This window comes from Trichosurus vulpecula, chromosome 7 (assembly GCF_011100635.1).
Source record: "Trichosurus vulpecula isolate mTriVul1 chromosome 7, mTriVul1.pri, whole genome shotgun sequence".
Lineage (NCBI taxonomy): Eukaryota > Metazoa > Chordata > Mammalia > Diprotodontia > Phalangeridae > Trichosurus > Trichosurus vulpecula.
In genome coordinates, this window is record NC_050579.1 from 97,213,776 (window position 1) to 97,233,640 (window position 19,865).

Here is a 19,865-nt window from a genome sequence, read left to right on the forward strand (position 1 = left end):
TAATGACATTCCCCACTACCCCCTAAACCTTGATTTCACTCTCCCTCCAATACATACACGCTCTGTAGAAGAGTGGACCTCCACAGAGATTACATGTGGGGGAACACAAGTGGCCAGGGCATTTTCATGAAAGGATGTTTAAGTGGGAAACCTCTGTAACCAGGGCATAAATATGAAGATACAACTTACGTCCCACACCACAAAGCTTTTGATCTCTTCTACTGATGTCCCCTGCCTGGAAAGAGGGAAACTCATTCCATCACATTCCCTCCACCATTCCCCTGCCTGGGCCTTGGTACTTCTCCCTCTACCCCCCTGCCTAGTCAGCTTTCCATCTACACACTGCTGATTTCTAAAGCCTTGAGAAGTGTCCACCCAAGGCCAGAAACCTAGCAATGTTAATAACATCCCCGAACTCATTCTTTTCCTTTCTTACTTGTTCCATCTTCTGACTTCTACTGAGATCTAGTTCCCTCCTGATGCTATAGGCTTTCTGGTCAGTTTTCCAAGCAATGGTTACACTCTAATGGGGGTGTTTCCACTTCCTCTTTTTAACTCTTTGCAGTCTGGCTTCCAACCTATTATTCAGCTGAAACCCTTCTGGATTGCCCTTAATACCAGTGCCTTCCCTCTGGTCATCGTTTCCAGTTTATCTGTATACATCTTGCTGGTATGTAGTTGTTTGCATGTTGTTTCTCCCATTAGACTTGAGCTCCTTGAGAGCAGGGCAAATGATACTTGCCTTTTTCTTTATCTCCATGGCCTGGCACAGTGCCTGGAAAAAAATGTCTGTTGACTCAGTGATTTCATTACACCGCTTCCTGCCACACTCGGCTTTAAATGGTTATCAACTCTGATTATTATCAGAGGCCCCTAAAACCTTGAAATAACAACCACCAGGAAGGCTTGCTATGGTTAATGAGCCTCTATTCTTCAAAAAAGAAGCAGCTCTTCTTTCCTTTTGTTCTGTCTGCCTCTATCTTCAGCCTTCTTTTTTGTCTTAGCTATGAGGTCCTCTTCTTAACAATCTTCTTCCCGGGCAGAGAAAGTTTATCGGTCAGTGGAGAATTTGCTGGTTCACTGGAAAGAAGGCTAAATTTGGAGTCAAGAGTACCTGGCCTCAAATCTCTGTTACTGACTTTTCCTGTGGGCCTCAGCTACGATCCTATGGATTTGCTTCATCTCTCTCTCTGTCAAAGGTTGTTAGCCTTCTCAGCTAAGAATTGGGAAGCTTGCTTCAATCTTCTTGGCCTACCTAGGCATGCGCTGGGAACATTTCTGGAGTTTTCTCAGTGAGGGTTCTCTCAGCCAACGCTATGGGGCTTCATTCCCCCCGATGGCTACACCAGAAGTCATAGTACCTTGAATTCAGGTCAAGTACACCCTTTAACCTTTTTATAGAATTCATTAGCTACTCTTCCTTCTCAGCCCTGTTCAATTCTCCTTGGCTATTTAACTTTTTGTTGTTCAGATGTGCCCGACTCTTCGAGATCCCACATGAGGTTTTCTTGGCAAAGATATTGCAGTGGTTTGCCATCAGGGTCACACAGCTGGTTAGTGTCTGACGCTGGATTTAACTTTTAACACAGCTGAATTAAATTAGCCTCCCCTGGGTCTCTTGGTTTGACTGTTACCTCACTGTCAGAAACTCACTTTTGGGTTAAAGTAAAACTCCCCAGGGATCTATTTCCTCAAATGTAAACAGATAATTAAGAGATACTATGGTAGGAGAGATACAGTGGGAAATGTAGGTGACATAAAAACAAAAGATATTAGTAAGAATGATTTTTTTAAGACCATAGTAAAGAAACTGTTCTAATCTAGTCCTATAGTCTCCGGTTAGAGATTTCTAAAGAGCTGTATTTTATGCAAACTTCAGCTACTACACATCTAAAGAATTCTGAGACCTTGACCTTTCTTTCCTATTAACGTTGAGGGCACCCCAACCTTGCAGTCCCTCACAGTATAACCTAGGAGTCCATCCTGGAATACTCACTCAACCCCACCCCACCTGCATCTGTGGTCAAGGCTGATAGATTTCACCCTTGCAATATCTCTTGAATACCTGGTTCCTGACACTGCTAGCCCTCTAGTGCAGGCCCTCATCACCTCACACCTGGATTAATGCTGCTGGTGGATCTGCCTGCCTCAAGTCTCTCCCCATTTCAACCCATTCTCCAGCCATTGAAGTGATTTTCCTAAAGCTTGGGTTTAACCACAGTCATCCCCCTACACAATGAACTCCAAGTGCTCCTTATCACTTCCAGGATCACAAAGCCTTTCATAGCCTAAACACCCCTCTCCTATCACCACCAGTCTTCCCACTCCTTATTCTCCTTCACCTGATTTTCCTCTACAAGTCTTTTCTATTCAGCAGAACAAGCCTTGTGGTGGTTCCACAAACAAGGCACTCCCATCTCTTGGCTAAGAGCATTTTCTCTGGCTTTCCTCCAGGCCTGGAATCCTCTTTCTCCTCATCTCAGTCATGTGTCTTCTCCAGTCCCAGCTATGATCTCACCTTCTACAGGAATCCATTCCCAATCCCTCTAAACTCCAGTGTCTTCCCTCTGTTGACTACTGTATCCTGGATATTGATTATCTGTACGTATTTGTTTGCTTGTCTCCCCAAGAGTGCGAGCTACTTAAATTCACAGTGCCTGGGACACAGTGTGTCTCCTGCTTTCTCATCTAGGGGTGGGGAGAAGGGGATATAGGAGGGAGAGAAAGTGGATTTTATTTAAAGTAGAACTTATTTTAAAAAAACCTAGTAAGTTAAATGAAAAAAGTTCACACCCCATCCTGTTTTTCAGAAACAACACACATCAAACAACAATTCAAGTGGGAAAAAAATAAAAATGCTGAGGTATTGTTTTGAAAAAGTGCTTTGAGAATTTACTGTACAGTTTTTAACAATTTATTTTTTAAGTTGCTTCTACATGCATTTGGTGTAAAATATTTATACACATTCTTTACAATTTGTACATATATTAAATGGCTGTATCATAAACATGGCTCTATGGAATTTTATAAAAGGAAAAAACTTGGGGGGAGGTAATTATTTATAAAATATTAACAAAAACCCCTGACACTGAAGCGTAAGATGTTCTCACATACTCACCCTCATTTTATTGATTTATTTTTGGTTTTCTTTTATGCTGGCCTCTATTTTTCCTTTTCTCTAACCATTAATACAGAAAAATGAAAGTAATGTACGACAGTGGAGTGAGAGAGCCCCCAGAGCTAAGAAAATATCCCCTGCCCCTCTGTAGTTATATGATTTTCTGATGTGTCAGCCTCAGGGTGTTAAGTCACTTGACTTGTCGAAGCTATATTTGGCAGTAAGCGAAATATAGGCAGCTGGAGCAATTCTGTCTGAAGTAAGGCTGTGCACAAGATACAACCAGTGGGAAAACGGTGTCCTCGCACCTCCTCTTGAACACAAAGGCCCTGAGAATTACTGTCCACTCCTCAGGCTTCACATTGTATCCATCACCTGAAAGACAGTCTCCATGCTTTTCCAATGCCTTGGCAGGGGAATGGGTGTGGGAGGGAGGTGGGAGAGTGGAGGGTCATTTCCGTCTTCTGCTGTTAAGTGACGGAACTGTGCTTTTCCATTTCTTCCCTCACCTTCCCAGATGAAAAGAGTAACCAATGGAGGCACGATGCTACAACATAAAGATTCGGTACCTGGTAGGGGTTACGCCCTCACCAGCATTCTGTAATATCTGGGGGAGGGTTGAACAACAAAAGGAATAAAGGGTGGAAACATCTGTGGGGAGTGTTCAACTTGCTCCTTTCCCCACAAAGTGCCCTTTTCATGCCTACGATATCTACTGCCTCATCAGTGGAGGGGAGGGAATCACGAGTGAAGGATGTTAATGATGCTCCTGACCAATGGTTTCTGCTGGTGATTCCCCCTCTGACTCCAATTTGAAAGGAGAAATGAGGGGTAACCAAGAGAAACACAAATCCTCGTGGGCCACCAGGGCAGTGTAGCAGAAATTACTTTTAAGACAGTGGGTAAGTGAAGAAATAGGAGCAGGGAAAGGAACCTAAGTGTGCATTTTGTGAGGTTTGAATCCTTTTAAAGAGGTAAATGGTGAAACACCTTTAGAACATGACAGAGACCTAAAAATCGCAGGGGCTCCCCTTTCACCCCCCTCCTGGAACCTTCCCCCTCAATGTAAGCAGTTGTGTTTCAAATGTGTAAATGAAATGTATGTAGATTTTGCTAAATAGTAGATAGGAATCCCCCAAAGACTGTAGAATTATAAAAATATACAAACATATATATATTTTTATTCTGGCATATTTCATGTTTTTAAAGAAATTAGTAATTATCCGACATTGGGTAAGAACTAGAAGATTTTATGTGACTTAGAGATTAGGAATCTATATAAAAATCAATGGGAAAAACTCTTAACTTTTCATTAACAAATCCCAGCAATCTGAAGTCCTTTCCAAAAAATAGACAAATTTTTGTTTTTTAAATAATGGATATGAAAAATGAACTTTGAAAAAAGGGACACCCTTCAATAAATGATGCATTCAGGCTAGTTAATAAAGTAAACATCTTAATTTTGTGGGTTCGGTTTTTTTCTTCAACTCAGTTATTTTTGGGATTTTTCAGGGGATGGTGAAAGAAGAAAAAGAACAGAAAACAAACTTTAAATTGCATTGCCCCAAGTCAGAAAGAAGCACTTCGGAGTATTCTTCATGTCCCTTCTTTGCTTTGGCCTACATCACTGCATCACTGGAAAGCGGCTAAGGGCCTGCCTCAGCTTTTCTGCGATCTGGAAGAAAAGTTCACATGTTAAAACAAATTACATACAGAAGTCATGCTACCTTCCACCCCCTCCTCCCATTTTACCTTCTTTTTAATTCTTTGTAATTATTATGAGTCAAACATTTTAAGAATATTTGTAATCTTTGCTGAAAACAGACAGTTATGTTTTTAAAGGGCATACTTTCTCAGGTGCCCAAGTTAAATCTAAAATTTTGAAATATTGTCTATCAACAACCATAACCCGGGGCCATAAAAATATTTCAAAGTATCTTAAAATGATCCTGTGAAGTAAAGCATAGCGGCCACAATGATGACAATTTATAAGAGAAAACAAGATGTGGCCCATCACCATGCGCAGTGGCTCCCCCAACCTTATGGAGGTTCTAGAACCTCCAGAACTTTCTGAACCAAATATTCCAAGAGGTAACAAAAACCAAAGACTTTCCCAGATCACAGAAGCAATGTGCCATTCTAATGTATGTACACACACACACACACACACCCCACATGATTAGTGCCAAATATATGAACTTTATTGCACAGCAGACTGCTGCCTACTTAAATTCTCCAGAGTTCAACTCTCTCTCATACCTTCTGTTACCAACTAACTTTTAAAAAATGAATAAATAAAAATAATAAAAGAAACTTTTATTTTTAAAAGACTAAGTCTTGTTGAATTTTTTTTTGATTTTACATCATAGTAATTTCTGTAAATACCCCTCCTCTCCTCAAGACTGAGCCTCCTGGGGCAGCTAGGTGGCACAGTAAGTAGGGCACCGGCCCCGGAGTCAGGAGGACCTGGGTTCAAATCCAGCCTCAAACACTTGACACATATACTAGCTGCGTGATCTTGTGCAAGTGACTTAACCCCAACTGCCCTTCCCCCCCCCAAAAAAGACTGAGTCTTTCCTTTAAATCAGGGATTCTTAACCTGGGGTCCATTAACTTGGCTAGAAGGTTCATGAAGGTCTTAGAAGGCCTCAGTTTCTTTATCTGTAATCAGAGATTATCTACTCTCCAAGATTTTGTGAGGCTAAAATGAGATGTGTAAATTATGTATGTAATTACAACATATTTTTATATTCATATATATGTATTATATTTACATATACACAAATATAAAATATGTAGATATATACTATAAATAAGTGCAATATATTTGCATATATATAAATTTTAAATCTGATGAATATATTTCATTATTATTTTCCTTTGTAATCCTATGTATTTTATATAGGTTTCACCTGATGGCCATAGGTATCCAGGAAAAAAACAAGGATAAGAACCTCTGCTTTAAGCAAAAACACCCAATACAGTGACTGCATCTGATAATTTATAAAGACATTCTGCCTTCTACCCCAGTAGCCCCCAGCCTCTCCACTAAGAGGAGGGTGGTATGTTCCCCTGTTTTCCAGGATGATCACCTTCACAAACATACACAGATAAGGCACATCAGAGCTAGCTGTTATATGTATATATACTAATATATTTGGTATGTACAGTAATATATTTGAGGCACGTGTTCAGCACAATGTCTGACCTCAGAGGTCAGGGGTGGATGGATACAGTGAATTTTCTGCTTGGGTTAAAACCTTGGTGGAAAGAAGATACTTAACCCTGGTGGGTCAGTTACCTTTGCACTCATGAGGATGGAAGGTTCCTAGGATAATAGATATAGCTCCACTGTTTCCATGGAATTAAAAATGGGCAGGCAAAGCAGCTGCTCAACTGTACCTGACACAGAACAGCTGATTGCATGCCTAAGTATGTGCCTGGGGGAATTTAGAACAAAAGCTTTGGTCTTCATTAGCTTTTCAGGTTTATGTTTCTTATTTGCTTTACATACAGCCTGATGACATGTTATATTAGCTTTCTTATGTATTATGTCTTGAGTGACTCTGTGTGCGTGTGTGTGTGTGTGAGAGAGAGAGAGAGAGAGAGAGAGAGAGAGAGAGAGAGAGAGACTTTGCTTTTTAAATCTCCTTCTGGTACACAAAATCCTTGCTGACTGTGAAACCCCTCTTTCACAAAAAGAAATAAAAGCCCTGGGTTTAATCTCTGTTCCAGTCTCCTTTCCCTGCTGAGGAGACACACTGTAAAGCCTACTATAGTGGTGGGATGATCTCATCTCATTTAGCAGTGTTCCTGGTACCCAGAGAAATGGATGATTCATACGCGGCCCACTGGCCATTAAGTAGGGCGGAAGGTGGGAACAAAATAGGGAATTCTTAGGGTTTTAAGAATGCAAGTTTCTTTCTCCTTCAGAAGAGAACAGAATGTTTTTCTGGTATCGAGGGAGAAAAATCAAAGGCATAAAAGAAAGATCTTTCAAAAAGTAGTTGATATATTCACCTCCCCTCCCAATCACTTATAATAATAAGAGAAGTTCAAACTGAAATAAAACTTGGAGGTTTCAGGTTTCACCTTGTACTTAACAAAATTGGCAAAGACGTCAAAAACCGGAGGAAAGATAGAAACACTAAGGCACTGCTGGGGGAGCTGAGAATTGGTCTAAAAATTGTGAAAAGCAATTTGGAATGATACTAAGAAAGTGACTGAGATATTTAATCCAGAGATGCCACTGCTGCTCATATAGCCCAAGGAGCTCAAAGACAGAAAGCAAGTTCCAACACACACCAAAATAATCATATCGGCACTTCTCACTTTTAGCAGTGCAAAGATTTTGAAACAAAGTAGATGGCTCTTGACTGTGCAGTGGCTAAACAAATTATGGAATACAAATACCCTGGATTATTACTAAATTAATATCATTAAATTATATATGAAGAACTTATTGAAGGACAGGAAGCCTTAAAAAAGGATAAGAGAGTGAAACAAGCAGAACCGGGACAACAATGTAGAAGAACAAAAACCTGAAAAGGGACACTGTGTGATTTTAATGACCAAGCTTTGCCACAAGAGGACAAAACCTCCCTCCCTCCCTTCTTTGCAGAGGTGGGGACCTACGGGTATGCAACCCTGCATATACTTTCAGACTCAGTGGATGTTTTGGTCAGTTTAGCTCAGGGGTGGGGAACCCTTGACCACATGTGGCCTCGAGGCCGAAGGTTCCCCACCCCTGGTTTGGCTGAATTACTTTTTTTCCTTTTTATTCCTTTACAAGAGATGGCTCACTGAGTATGGAAGTAGGGAAGGACAGGTCTGGATATGATGGTGATATAAAAATAAAAGTAATAATTTTTAAAAAATCACCTCTCTTAATTTAAAAAGGCTAATACTTTACTTCCAAAATTGCAAGTAATAAATACAGTTGAATGGAATGAATGAATTTCAGCACAGTGACATTACATTTTAATTTGAGCCCACCAGTGCAAATGTCTGACAAAGGAATGCCAACTTACCGTTTCATAAAACTGTACCTGCTGCTCCAGATACAGGCGGATGACACTATTATAGTCATATATCCGGTTACTGTGAAAGTGATTCATCTCCGCTGCAATCAAAACCCAAGACATAAGTCAGCTTGAGATTTCCCAAAGTAAATGACTCTCCTCCTTGGTGAGGATTACTCATCCAAAGGAATTTAACCTTGCTGCCTTCAGAGCGCATTCAAACCCTCGTAAGAGACTGACTGGGAGAAGGATAACACTAAATTAAGCCTACAGCAGATAAACATTTCTTGATGAACGTAATTAATGTAAATTAGTGACTATCATAGAAAGAAAGCCTTTGTGAGGCAGCGACAAGGGGCAGTAGATAGAGCAAGACCCAGAGTCAGGAAGATCTGGGGCCAAAAGCGGTCAGGTGACTTGCTCTTGGCCACACAGCTAACAGGTTTCTACAGCAGGATTCAAACTCAGTTCTTCTTGACTCTAAGGCCAGCACTCCAAACACTATACAGCTTAGCAGCCTTTGATTTTTGGTATTACTACGTTAAAGGGGGATGTAAAGGGGATCCCTGCACATGGTAACCAGATTCTGATTATGCTTGTGATCATAGGAAACACAGAAGCTTCTTAGGTATTTTAAAGGTAAACCCACATTTTAGACTGATTAACCCCTAAAGTTCTCTTGTAGAAGTTGTCAATGATCGCTACTAACATTTACATAGTGCTTTAAGGTCTGCTTTACAAATGCTACCTCATTTGACCCTCCCAACATCCCTGGGAGGTCTTATCATTCAGTTACTTTTGTCGTATCTAACTCCTTCTGACCCTATTTAGGTTTTTCTTGGCAAAGATACATTACAGTGTAATGGTTTGCCATTTTCTTCTCCAGCTCATTTTACAAATGAGGAAACTGAGGCAAACAGGAGTAAGGGACCTGCCCAAGGTCACACAGCTAGTAAGTGTCTGGAGCTGCATTTGAACTCAGGTCTTCCTGAATTGGGGCCTGGTGCTCTATTTACTTCACCTTCTAGCTTCATTATTATTTAATAAAACTTTTTATGATTTATGATCCTAAAAAAGAATCAAATTTAAAATGTCATATGCACTCTTTCTATAGAAAATATCAAACCCAACTGCTCTTTATCTACTAGGAAACCTAGCCCTGGTTTGCTTTGGCCCTGACAGCTGAGTTAACCTCAGAGCAGCTCAAAATCTATTGTACAGGACAAAAAGGCTGAAATTTGAAGAAATGAGATGGGGAGTGGGTTCCAGACCATGGTGACAAAAGAATCCCCCAAATTTAACCCTGAGATGTGAAAAGATAAAGCTAAAGTTATTGGCAATGAGAGATAAAGAGGTGACTTTCATATGCTATAAGAAAAAAAATACTAAAAAAGTTTGTGTTCAAATAAGTTGCCCATTGTGTCTAAATAAGCCAATTGTGGGAAAGCGTGATTAAATATGACAGAGATTCTGATTATGCTTGTGATTAGAGGAAACACAGAAGCTTCTTAAGTATTTTAAAGGTACATTTTAGATTCAGTGGTAAGTTTTCTTCAAAGTCATTCACCTAATTCTTGTTTATATTTGAATTTCATTGGTCTCTGACAGGGAGTTTCTACATTTAAAAACAATAACCTTGAGTGGCAGCTAGTGCTAACAAACCACAATTAGACGACGAGTTTTCATATTTACCTTGCAGGGCATAAGACATCACACCTACACGCTTCACCATGTTTTGTTTGTCCTGGGGGGTGATTTTACTGGTTGCAACCAATTTATCACTTTCTTTCACCTTTTCTATTGCTCCCTGTCAAATACAAAATCAGGCATCATTAGCTAAGCCAATAAAAAACAAGTCTTCCATACATCCTAGTTTCAATGAGAAAGATACTCCTGTGTTCTAAAATACAGCAAAGCAGACACTTGGGATCTCTACACTGTTCTTCAGAGGAAGCAACCAAACAGTTGAATAACCACCGACCCTTGTCAGTTGCTGCAAAAGGCCTGGATAAATGAAGCATGATCCTTGCCTCACAAGTAGCAGCAAGAGTTGTGATAAGTGTATGCAGATCATCCCAACACAAAAGGGAATATAAATGCACAGGCAGCTAAAAAGAAAGCAATGAGATTTCAAAGGAGCAGAAAGGGAAATCAACTAAGGCTTTGTGAAAGAGGTCTTAAAAGAAGAATACAACGTCAACAGACAGAAGAAAGGGTAGTGGGCATTCCATAGGCACAGGAGGTTATCAGCAAATGTAGTGAGGCAGGAAATCATGGGATGTAAAGTAGTCCAAACCAGCTGAAGCATAAACTAGAGGCGAATAATTGGAAACAAGGGTAGAGATGGCAGTTTGGAGTCAGACTGTGGAAGACCCTGGGTGTCCCGGCTCTGAGGGGACCGGATGCTGCTTATTAAGTAATAGGAGAGTCGACTAATGGCTTCTGAGAAGTGGAGTGACGTGATCAGAACTCTGTATTATGAAGATCTAGTGCATGGCATGGATCAGAGGGCAAAAACAACGGAAGTGGGGGAAACCCACTAGGAGTCTACGGCAATGGTCAACTTGAGAGGAAATGAGGGTCTGAACCGCAGAGTGGCATTAGGAACAGAAAAGGCGGCCAGATTCAAGAGACAATGTAGAGCAATTAACTGATAAAGACACATCCGTGCTACCCACCTCCTCACAGAGAGGTGATGCACTCAATAAGAATGAAACATATTTTTTGGACATAGCCAACGTGGGAATTAGTTTTACTTGACTATTCATATTTTTAAATTAAATTTTTTTTTCAACTATCAAGCATTCATTTCCTCCCCACCCAAAATTCTTGTAACAAACAAAGAGTCAAGTAAAACAAATTCCCATATTGCTCATGTCCAAAACTGTGTATCATTCTATTAGGCTACCACCTTTAATTATGCATATTTATTACAAAGGTTTTATTTGTCTATTCTTTTCCAATGGAGAGGAGAGAAAATAAATGTTTGTTAATTGAAAAAATTAAAAAGAGATGATGTGGCAACTTACCGGATAGGTATGTACTTTTGGGGGTAGAAAAGGAAAGGAATCATGCGGGAAGAGCCAGAGATGGCATTAAAGTTTTGAGCTTAGGTGTCTGGGAATGACAAGATGAACAAAACCAGAAAAGTCAAGAGGGAGGATTTTGTTTATTTGATATTCTGCAACTTAGGCTGTCATGCCATTCCAGAGACAAAGCAAACTTCTTACTCTAATAATAGGAATTCTTACTAAAAGCCGGGTCATTCCAAGTTTTACAGAACACCCTGCAAAACTGAAAAAAACATGCATTCATATGAGTTTCCCTTCTTTCATGCTATTTCAATTATTTAGAACCATGCCAAAATTGTTAAGCTGGGTTACAGGGGAACAATTACGTCCTTTGATTGCCCCACTGTTGAGACTCTGCTGATAAACATTAAAAACAAAACTGTCCAAATCCAGCCAACACCACCATAAACTGAAATTCTAAAAGAGGCTATGCCGGCAAGCACAGCCTAGCCTTGGGTCCAGGAAGAGAGAAACTAAGTGAGCAATTGGAGATGGAGGAGGAAGAATGAAGACAGGCCTACTGTAAAGAGGTGGTGAGAGGAGTCTGGAAGGAAGTTAGGGATTCTACGAAGAAGAGACAAGGAGGAAATGAACTCTAGGCATGGAGGCTGGGGTCGGGGCACAGTATGTGCAAAGGCATGGAGACAGGAAATTGACTGTCATGGATGGAGAATAGCTAGTAGGTCACTGAAGCTGCATAGAGTTCGTGAAAGTGAATAATGTCTAAGCAGCCCATTCTCTAAGATGGAACCAGCTTAGGAAAGGTTTCAAATACCAAAAAAGGAGTGTGTATTTGATCCTAGAGACAACGGGGAGTCAGTCACTGGAACTTATTGAGAAGGGGGGTAACAAAATCAGTCCTGTGCTTTAGGAATATTAATTTGGCAGCTGTGTGGAGGACGGTTTGGAGAGGGGAAGAGGCTGGAGACAAGAATACCAATGAGAAGGCTGCTGCATTAATCTAAGGGAGAGGTGAGGAGGCTCTGAACTGGGGTTTTGGCTGTGTGAGCGCAGAAGCAAACAGAAAGGGGAGCTGGTTTTATTTTAAAATGCTCAAGAGTTGGAAGATTTATGGTTCCTTCCTGGTGAATTCTGGTAAATACATCGATAGTACTGTTAGCCATTAAAGTTCAACTCACCAAACATCTCTTATTAATTTCAGAGACACACCAATATTGGTTTTATTTTCACAGGAAGCAACAGGTGAGAACCAACAACCCAGGCAGAGAATTTTATGTGTTTCTATGAGGAGAGGGCTACTGGGTCCATTCTCTTTCTGTTGGGTAATTGGTTTTTTTTTATTGCACTCAAAAGCATATATTTTTGTCTTTGAGACTCATCTTAAGTATATTAGTAAAAGAAGAAAATAGTTTCATCTATTCTAAGCCTGTAAAAATGGGATTGTAAACTGAGTAAAAGCCATCCACAAATTTTCCATCATAGCCCCACAAACAACACTTCTGTAGAGATATAAAAGTTTCGCACAGTGCCAGGTTACTTCAAACTCCCCCCCTCTTCCCAATCATTATAAAAGGATGTTAAACAACCAAGAAGAGTAACTGTTGATCTCTAGCCCATTATCTTTGAGGAACGTGGCAATGCTTTGTCAGTTCAAGATCAAGATACCTTGTGAGCACCAATGATGTCAGGGAAACAGCCAAGGAATCCTTTGTATTCATGATTACATTCCATCAGGAAGTGGAGATCTTTCTTTGGCTAAAATATATATGTTGGTGATAAGTGACAGATCAAATAAGAAAAAGTAAATTGTTTTTAACCCACAGCCTACATACCAATTAAGTCTGAGGTGTTGTGTTTTAAATGTTCAACTATATTTCACTACAAGAATAACAGAAGCAAATCTCTTGTGGACACTTTGCAATTCTGGAGCGACACAACATGCACACATTATGAAAAAGATGAATTATCTCATTTGTCCCTGTCAACAGCACTGGGAGGGAAGTACTCTTATTATCCCATTTTACAGTCAAGGAAACTGAGGCAAACAGATTTTTTTTTTTAAAGTGACTTACCCAGGGTCATACAGCTAACAAGTATCTAAGACCAAATCTGCCTTCTTGACTCCAAGGCCAGCATAGTATCCATAGTATCTCTGTGGCAGCAGACTACTTTGGGAAACTTGACTACTTTTTGGATTTAAATTTGGAGTCACTTTTTGGATTTGATATTATTTTCCCTTTTGGTTGCAGTAGTATTTTTGTTACTACATTTTTTTTTGAAAACAATTTACTCCTACTTGGTAAACTTAGGACAGCTGGATAGAATGCTGGCCTGGAGTCAAGAACTAACTTTCCTGAGTTCAAATCTGGCCTCAAAAACTTACTAGCTGTGTTACCGTTTTAAAATGATTAATTATCTTTGATTGAGTCTTACTAGGTGCAAAGCCCTAGGCCCAAACCCTTATCTACTAGGTGCTTAAGCCTATGTGAGCGTGAAGCCCTGGGACCTAAGGGGAGTTGCTAAAACCAGAAACAGCAGGACCCTTGTCACTCAGGAGTTCTTGTCACTCAGATCTGATGACGGCTAAAGGGTGTATAGAAAGAGAATACAGAGCTATTTGCTGGGGGCTCTCACTCTTGGAGGCCTGTTGATGTGGAGACTCTGGGCAGCAGTAGTTAAGAGCCCTCCAGCTTGTAAACCCGGATGTTCGGACTCTGTTAAACCCTGGTAACTATGAATTGAGATTTGAATCAGACAAGGTCTGTCTGTTGATGTTTGTAATTTTGTTTGTATTTGCTCTGAAGTTCAGGGTGCTGGATTTGTCCCCTGAACTAAGGGAATGATATTTGTATGTTGGATTGAAATGAGATGGTTAACCCCTTAACACTACTTTCCTTAGTAAAGCAGATACAAAGAACCTGTGCTTGCAGTATTCTTGTTGTTGGGCTTGTGTTGGTTTTTCACCCCCACAGCTACCGCTAGCCGGATTGTTGCAACAGTCACTTAACCCTGTTTGCCTTAGTTTCTTCATCTGTCAAATGAGCTGGGGAAGGAATGGCAAACCACTCTGGTATCGTTGCCAAGAAAACCCCAAATGAGGTCACAGAGAGTTGGACATCACTGAAAAATGACTGAACAAGGAAAAGTTAACTTTAAAAAAAAAGTTACTGTCCTTGTTAGGATATGCCATATGTATTTTAATGAATAATAAAACTATTTTTGCTAAGTTATCTAAAATACTCCCATGAGCTTACAAAGTAATAGCTAAAACCGAAAAAGTGGCAAACTTAGAGAGATCTTCCTCTAAAAGGTTATTTTTTTTTTCAAAAAACAGAAACCAGGGCTACTGAAGATTACATAAATTCACTTGATTATATGTAAATTCTCTTGGTAGAGGGAATCTATTTGTAATTTTTAATGAAAATTTTCTATGTCCTTTAACTCAGAACCACAGCACCACAATCAAGGTTCTAGACTGTTACATGAAATAAGAAATAAGAAAGTCTGATTTCTTAAAATTAACTTTTTGCCTTTGGTTTTCTTAAGAACTGAATAATCTGGACAAGGAGAAGAAAACTTTCTCCTGTAAGGCTAACACCAAAGAAGCACATCCTGTGCCTTCTTTTCACCTAGAATCATGTAGCAATGTGCTCATACCTGCTCTGCCACAAGATTCGCAATTTCTTCATAAGTTTTTCCTGCTTCTGTTATTGCATCATTGAGGTCTGTTTCACCTGAAAATACAATTGCATTTACTTCAATGACACGAAGGCTAAAAGAAACAGAAGAACTGGGAGAGAATAAAGGATTCTGAACTCTGCTGTTATGACTGGGTTAGACATCTGAATATGTAAATAGGAGAGAGGGAGCAAAGTGCTTCATGTTGGTGACTTCCATCTTGGCTGGAAAGGGAAGAGCCTATTTAAATGGGAACCCAAGTAGTTTATTAAAAATACTCATAGACTGAATGAATTAAATTATATAACGCACACATACAACACAATACACTTCCTAATTAATGTCTGAGGCCCTTTAATGACATAGAATAGTGTCATACATATTACATATTTAATAACAATAACATACTGACCAGTAATTATGAACAAAGATAAGAGTTAATATTGAGGCAGTAGGCAATGGAACAGTGTCTCTCATAGGAAGTTGTGAAAATATTGAAGTGACAGCAACTTTGAAGTTTGCTATGATTCATCAAGACAGCATTCTGCTGGTAACCAATTGCATTTTTATCTGATTTCTGCTACACTCAAGTGTACACCAGTATGACCCAGGTTATTAGCAGAGTCAACTTTTCTCTCTAGTCTCCATCTACTAGCTGGTCTGCTTTCCACTTGTCTGCTCTTCCTGTCTTACCATATGCAAATCTTCTTAGCCCCAAGTGACCTTTCTATCCACAGACTCAACTCCATTGTCCAGTTCTCACCGTGCACTGGATGCCCTCTTCTGACTGGAACGCCTACCATGCAGTCCCCTGTACTGGAAAAGTTATTCTCAACCCACCTTCAAAGTGGATCCTCAGGCTCAGTATCCCTGTTCCTCTGATTTGAACCACTCACATCCCCTGAATGAACAGGGGAGTCACTAACTATAATCATCTCAGTAAGATGGGAGAACACTGAACTATACTATCTTCCCTACTGATTACATCCACTAGACCTATGGACATTGCCATGTGACTGGCAGTTAAACCCTCCTATACGTGTTATCTCCCCTTATTGGAATGTGAGTTTTTGAGGTCAGGGACGGACTGTTTTGCATTTTTATTTGTGCTCTCCAAGGCTTAGCACAGAGTAAGTGCTCAATAAATGCTTTTTTCATTCATTCATTCATATGAATCTTGTGAAAATCTTCACAAAGCCTAAGAGTGGGAAGGAACCTCAGAAGGCATCTAGTCCAACTTGTAATTGAATAAGAATGTCCTTATGCTGAGAAATAGTTATTCAAATTCAACGTGAAGACATCTAGTGAGGGGAACCTTTTTGGGTAGTCAGTCAGTCCACCGAGCTTCATATTGGAGCTCATGCTGATAAGATTTTGCTCATACTAAACCTAAGTCTTCCTCTTTACAATTTCCACTCTTGTTTCTTGTTTGTGAAGGTGATTTTTTTCAACTCTCACCTGTAGAACTTCACATTTATCTTCATTAAACTTTACCTTATTGGATCTGGGGAGTGACGTGGACAGACTTGGGAACTAACTAGATATAGAAGGGAGAGAAGGCGATGAGAGTGAAGAAACAATATTGACCTCTAGTTTGTATTCCTGGGTGGCTAAGATGGTGGTGCTAGCAAAAGAGATAGGGAAATTTGGAGGAGGGGTGGGTTTCAGAAAGAGGATGAGTTCTCTTCGGGACAGACTTGAGATGCCTATAGAATGAAGAGGTTAAGCAATCCTACAGAGACTAGGGTTGGACATATTAGAAAAGGCAGTGTGGTATGGTGGTTAGAATGCTTGACTTGGAATTTAGGAAGACCTGGATTCACATCCTGCCTTTTTAACATTTGCTAGCTGTTTGACCACGGTCAATCAAGGTCCCTTCCAATTCTAAATTTATGATTCTCTCTCTCTCCCTTACTCACACACACATACACCCTCTGCCTTTTTTGCTGTCCTTCTTTACTACCAGCTTAAATTAAGCTCATTCTAGGCTTCAAAGATTGTTACCGTTTGGTATCTCTCCTCAATGGTACTTTTACTTCTTCTGCCTTCTGCAGGTGACTTTTAAGAATAAGCTGACTGCTAAGAGTTCCCTGTTAGGCAGCCCTTTTCTCTTCCTCTTCCTCGGACTCATTTTTGGGCACATCTTCAGAATGTCCTTCTCCGAAGCTTTACATCCTCTTCGTGCCAATGCCTTCTGCTAAGTACTAAGCCAGGAGTGGGGCACCTGCCCCGAGGCCACATGTGGCCACAGGTTCCCCACTCCTGTACTAAGCTCTTTGGCCTTGCTCACCTTTTCATTGAAGGCCTTCAAATGTGCTCTCCCCAAATCTAGGGTGCACATCAGACTGTATCTAGGTTTTCTCCCCTTCTCTATCAGGAACTCTGTAATGGAGGAGTCACTTTTCCCAAGGTTCCTGCCATTCAATTTTATTTTAGTAAAGAGCTCTTCAGCATCCACTTCAGAATTGGAGCTCCTCTTATCTTTTCTTCTTCTACCTTTTAAAGGATGAAATCACCTTTAAGTCAAATCCTGCATTTCTCAGTTTCTCTGCCTTTGGCAGAAGACCATTAGTGCCAGCAGACAGATGTCCAGACAGCTGAAGTCTCCATCGTTACAAAACCATGCTTCTGGCACCAGGTTTGCAATCCATTTCTTAAAATCATCTAATTTCTCCCTTTTGTTTAGATTACCTATAGTAAGGATTCTTAGCCTTTTCGTGTGAGTCTCTATTTTGGCAGTGTGGTAAAGATTATGGGCTTCCGTTCTCAGAATAATGTTTTTAAATCAAGAATGATATGTTGGAAACAAAGAAACCCAATGACAGTGAAATATAATTATTAAAATAAAATTCAAAAAAGGTTCAGGACCCCAAGTTTAAGGACTCCTGGTCTATATTATCCTTTCATAAGAGTGTTACTTTATGGCTTGTGTTTACTGTCTGTTAAATAAATTAAACTTTATTCTCTAATAGTGGGGACAGAAACCTTAGCAGCCTGTAGAAGTACCTGAAGATTTGTGGCAAGGAGGGATCTCTTGCAATTTCCTGCCAAATTCAACTGAACAAAGACAAAAAAAAACCATAACAGTCCACGCCCTCAAAGAGCTTACATTCTACTGGGAGGAGAGGAGGGATTCGATATTTGTATTGTTAATGAAGTTTAAGGTAACATGAGGAGAGAGAGGGAACCCTAACTACTAGGGTGTAGAGAAGAGGCTTCCCAAGGGAGGTGACACCTGAGTTGAGCCTTGAAAGTAACTAGAGAATTTAAAAGAAACAGGTGAGCGGAGCAGGCATCACACATGCAGCCTGTGTCAAAGGCAAAGAAATGCTGAGTCTAGAGAATGGCAAGTAGGCCAGTCACTTGGAGATAGGCCTGGGAGACATGATTAGATTTCTGCTTGAGGGTCATCTTTGTTTGCTCCTCTCTTGTGTTTGACTATGGCAGGAATGTGCTAACTGCCAATTAAAGTCAGGTGAGCAGACTGTGCCACCCCCCCCCCCCCGCCACCCCATCCCCCATTACCCGAGATAAACAATTTCCTGTCCACATTTTTTCCTTAACCCCTCCACTGATAAAGGTTCACTTTCTAAAAGCCCCATCTCTTGCTCTCCATCTGCAGTACGTGTTCCCTGAAGAAAGGAGCTACAGAGAGGATAATCTAACCCAGAACTGTCATTTTCCAGATGTGGAACTTGCGCTTCAGAGCCACATGTCCAATATCAGGTGGTAAGGCAAAGTCAGGACACAAGCCCGAGTCAATGGACTCCAAACCCCCGTGCTCTTCCTGATACAGCCTGATACACCTCAGAGCATGGGTCACAAAAATGCTGCTTAAATTTAACTGAATTTTGGTAGGTCCTAATAGGTAGACATTAGAATCTGTAAGCCCAGCTCAGCAGTTCCTACAAATCACTTTTTAAACATTCAGAAATCTGACAGAGCTGGACAACAGAAAGAAAATTCCAGCCTACTGGACATTCCTATACTTAAACAGATCAATTTTTAGTAATTATCTGTTGTACGAGAGGCTGCATGGTATACTGGCTAAGACCTGGTTCATCCCTGGCTATGTGACCTGGCAAATCACTGAGCCTTTCCCAGTGGCCTTGGCAACTCTAGACTATACATTACAGAGAAAGTGCCAATCCATGTTGGTAAAGGACATGCCTCACTGGGAATTCACCGCCCTGATGAAATCACGGGTTGAGAAACAAAACAAATCTGCTCCATAGCATAAAACAAGAAGAGACAAAATGAACTATGCAAGTCAAAAGTGGTAACTTATTCACAGAGACAAGGCACTATGAGCTCCAATAACAATTATGTCAAATGACACTTTGTCCCAACAATTCAGATGAGACTTTCACTTATGGAACAAGATGGACAGAATGCCAAATGAGAGCAAAGGAGACTTAAGGCAATATGTATCCAATACTCGGGACATTTTGCTCTAAGTGACCTTCATGTAATATGGATTAAAAAAAAAACTTTTGAGAGTTTAGCAAATAAATGGGCTCAAAAGTAAGATACGTTCAGTATCGAGGACTCTGTTCTTTTGAACAGTCCTTCCTTATTTTTCCAAAAACTCAGAACTCCTGGGCTCAAGCAGTTCACCAGCCTCTGTCTCCCTCAGTAGCAAAGATTACAGCTGTGTTCCCCAAGACCGAGTGCCATGGACTTGATTCCACAAAACATAGAAGAACTCGATCCAGGAACAACTAAAAGAAAGTAAGCTAGCAAGAAGAACACAAATTATGCCCCCTTTCAAACTTTTCTCCTCCCTCCAATCTTTCATCATTTACATTCTCAAAGTCTCTACCTTCATACAACTCAATGAAATAGGATGTTGATATTTCAAGGATTTTTATGTGACCACCTCAACCAGTGTAAGTCCTAGTCAAAAGGATGTTCGAGGATCAGATTCTTGTTTGCTTTCCAGATCCTATGTAAAGCTCTGTAACAAAGGTGCTAGGCTTTGGACGAGCAATTGATGACTTGCTCGAGATACTGTTC

The 19,865-nt window shown here is 40.4% G+C and overlaps 1 protein-coding gene across 1 annotated transcript in view; it reads right to left on the minus strand.

Moving 5' to 3' along the window:
• Positions 1-2,898: 2,898 nt before the first annotated feature.
• SNX9 (sorting nexin 9) overlaps positions 2,899-19,865 on the minus strand; it is a 125,947-nt gene continuing 108,980 nt past the window's right edge. Inside the window, exons 14-18 of the mRNA XM_036767052.1 lie at positions 14,829-14,905; positions 12,837-12,926; positions 9,832-9,946; positions 8,149-8,240; positions 2,899-4,793 (exon numbers count right to left, since the gene is read on the minus strand). Coding sequence (XP_036622947.1) covers positions 4,743-4,793; positions 8,149-8,240; positions 9,832-9,946; positions 12,837-12,926; positions 14,829-14,905 — 425 coding nt within the window. The 3' untranslated portion in view covers positions 2,899-4,742. The remainder of the gene's footprint in view (positions 4,794-8,148; positions 8,241-9,831; positions 9,947-12,836; positions 12,927-14,828; positions 14,906-19,865) is intronic.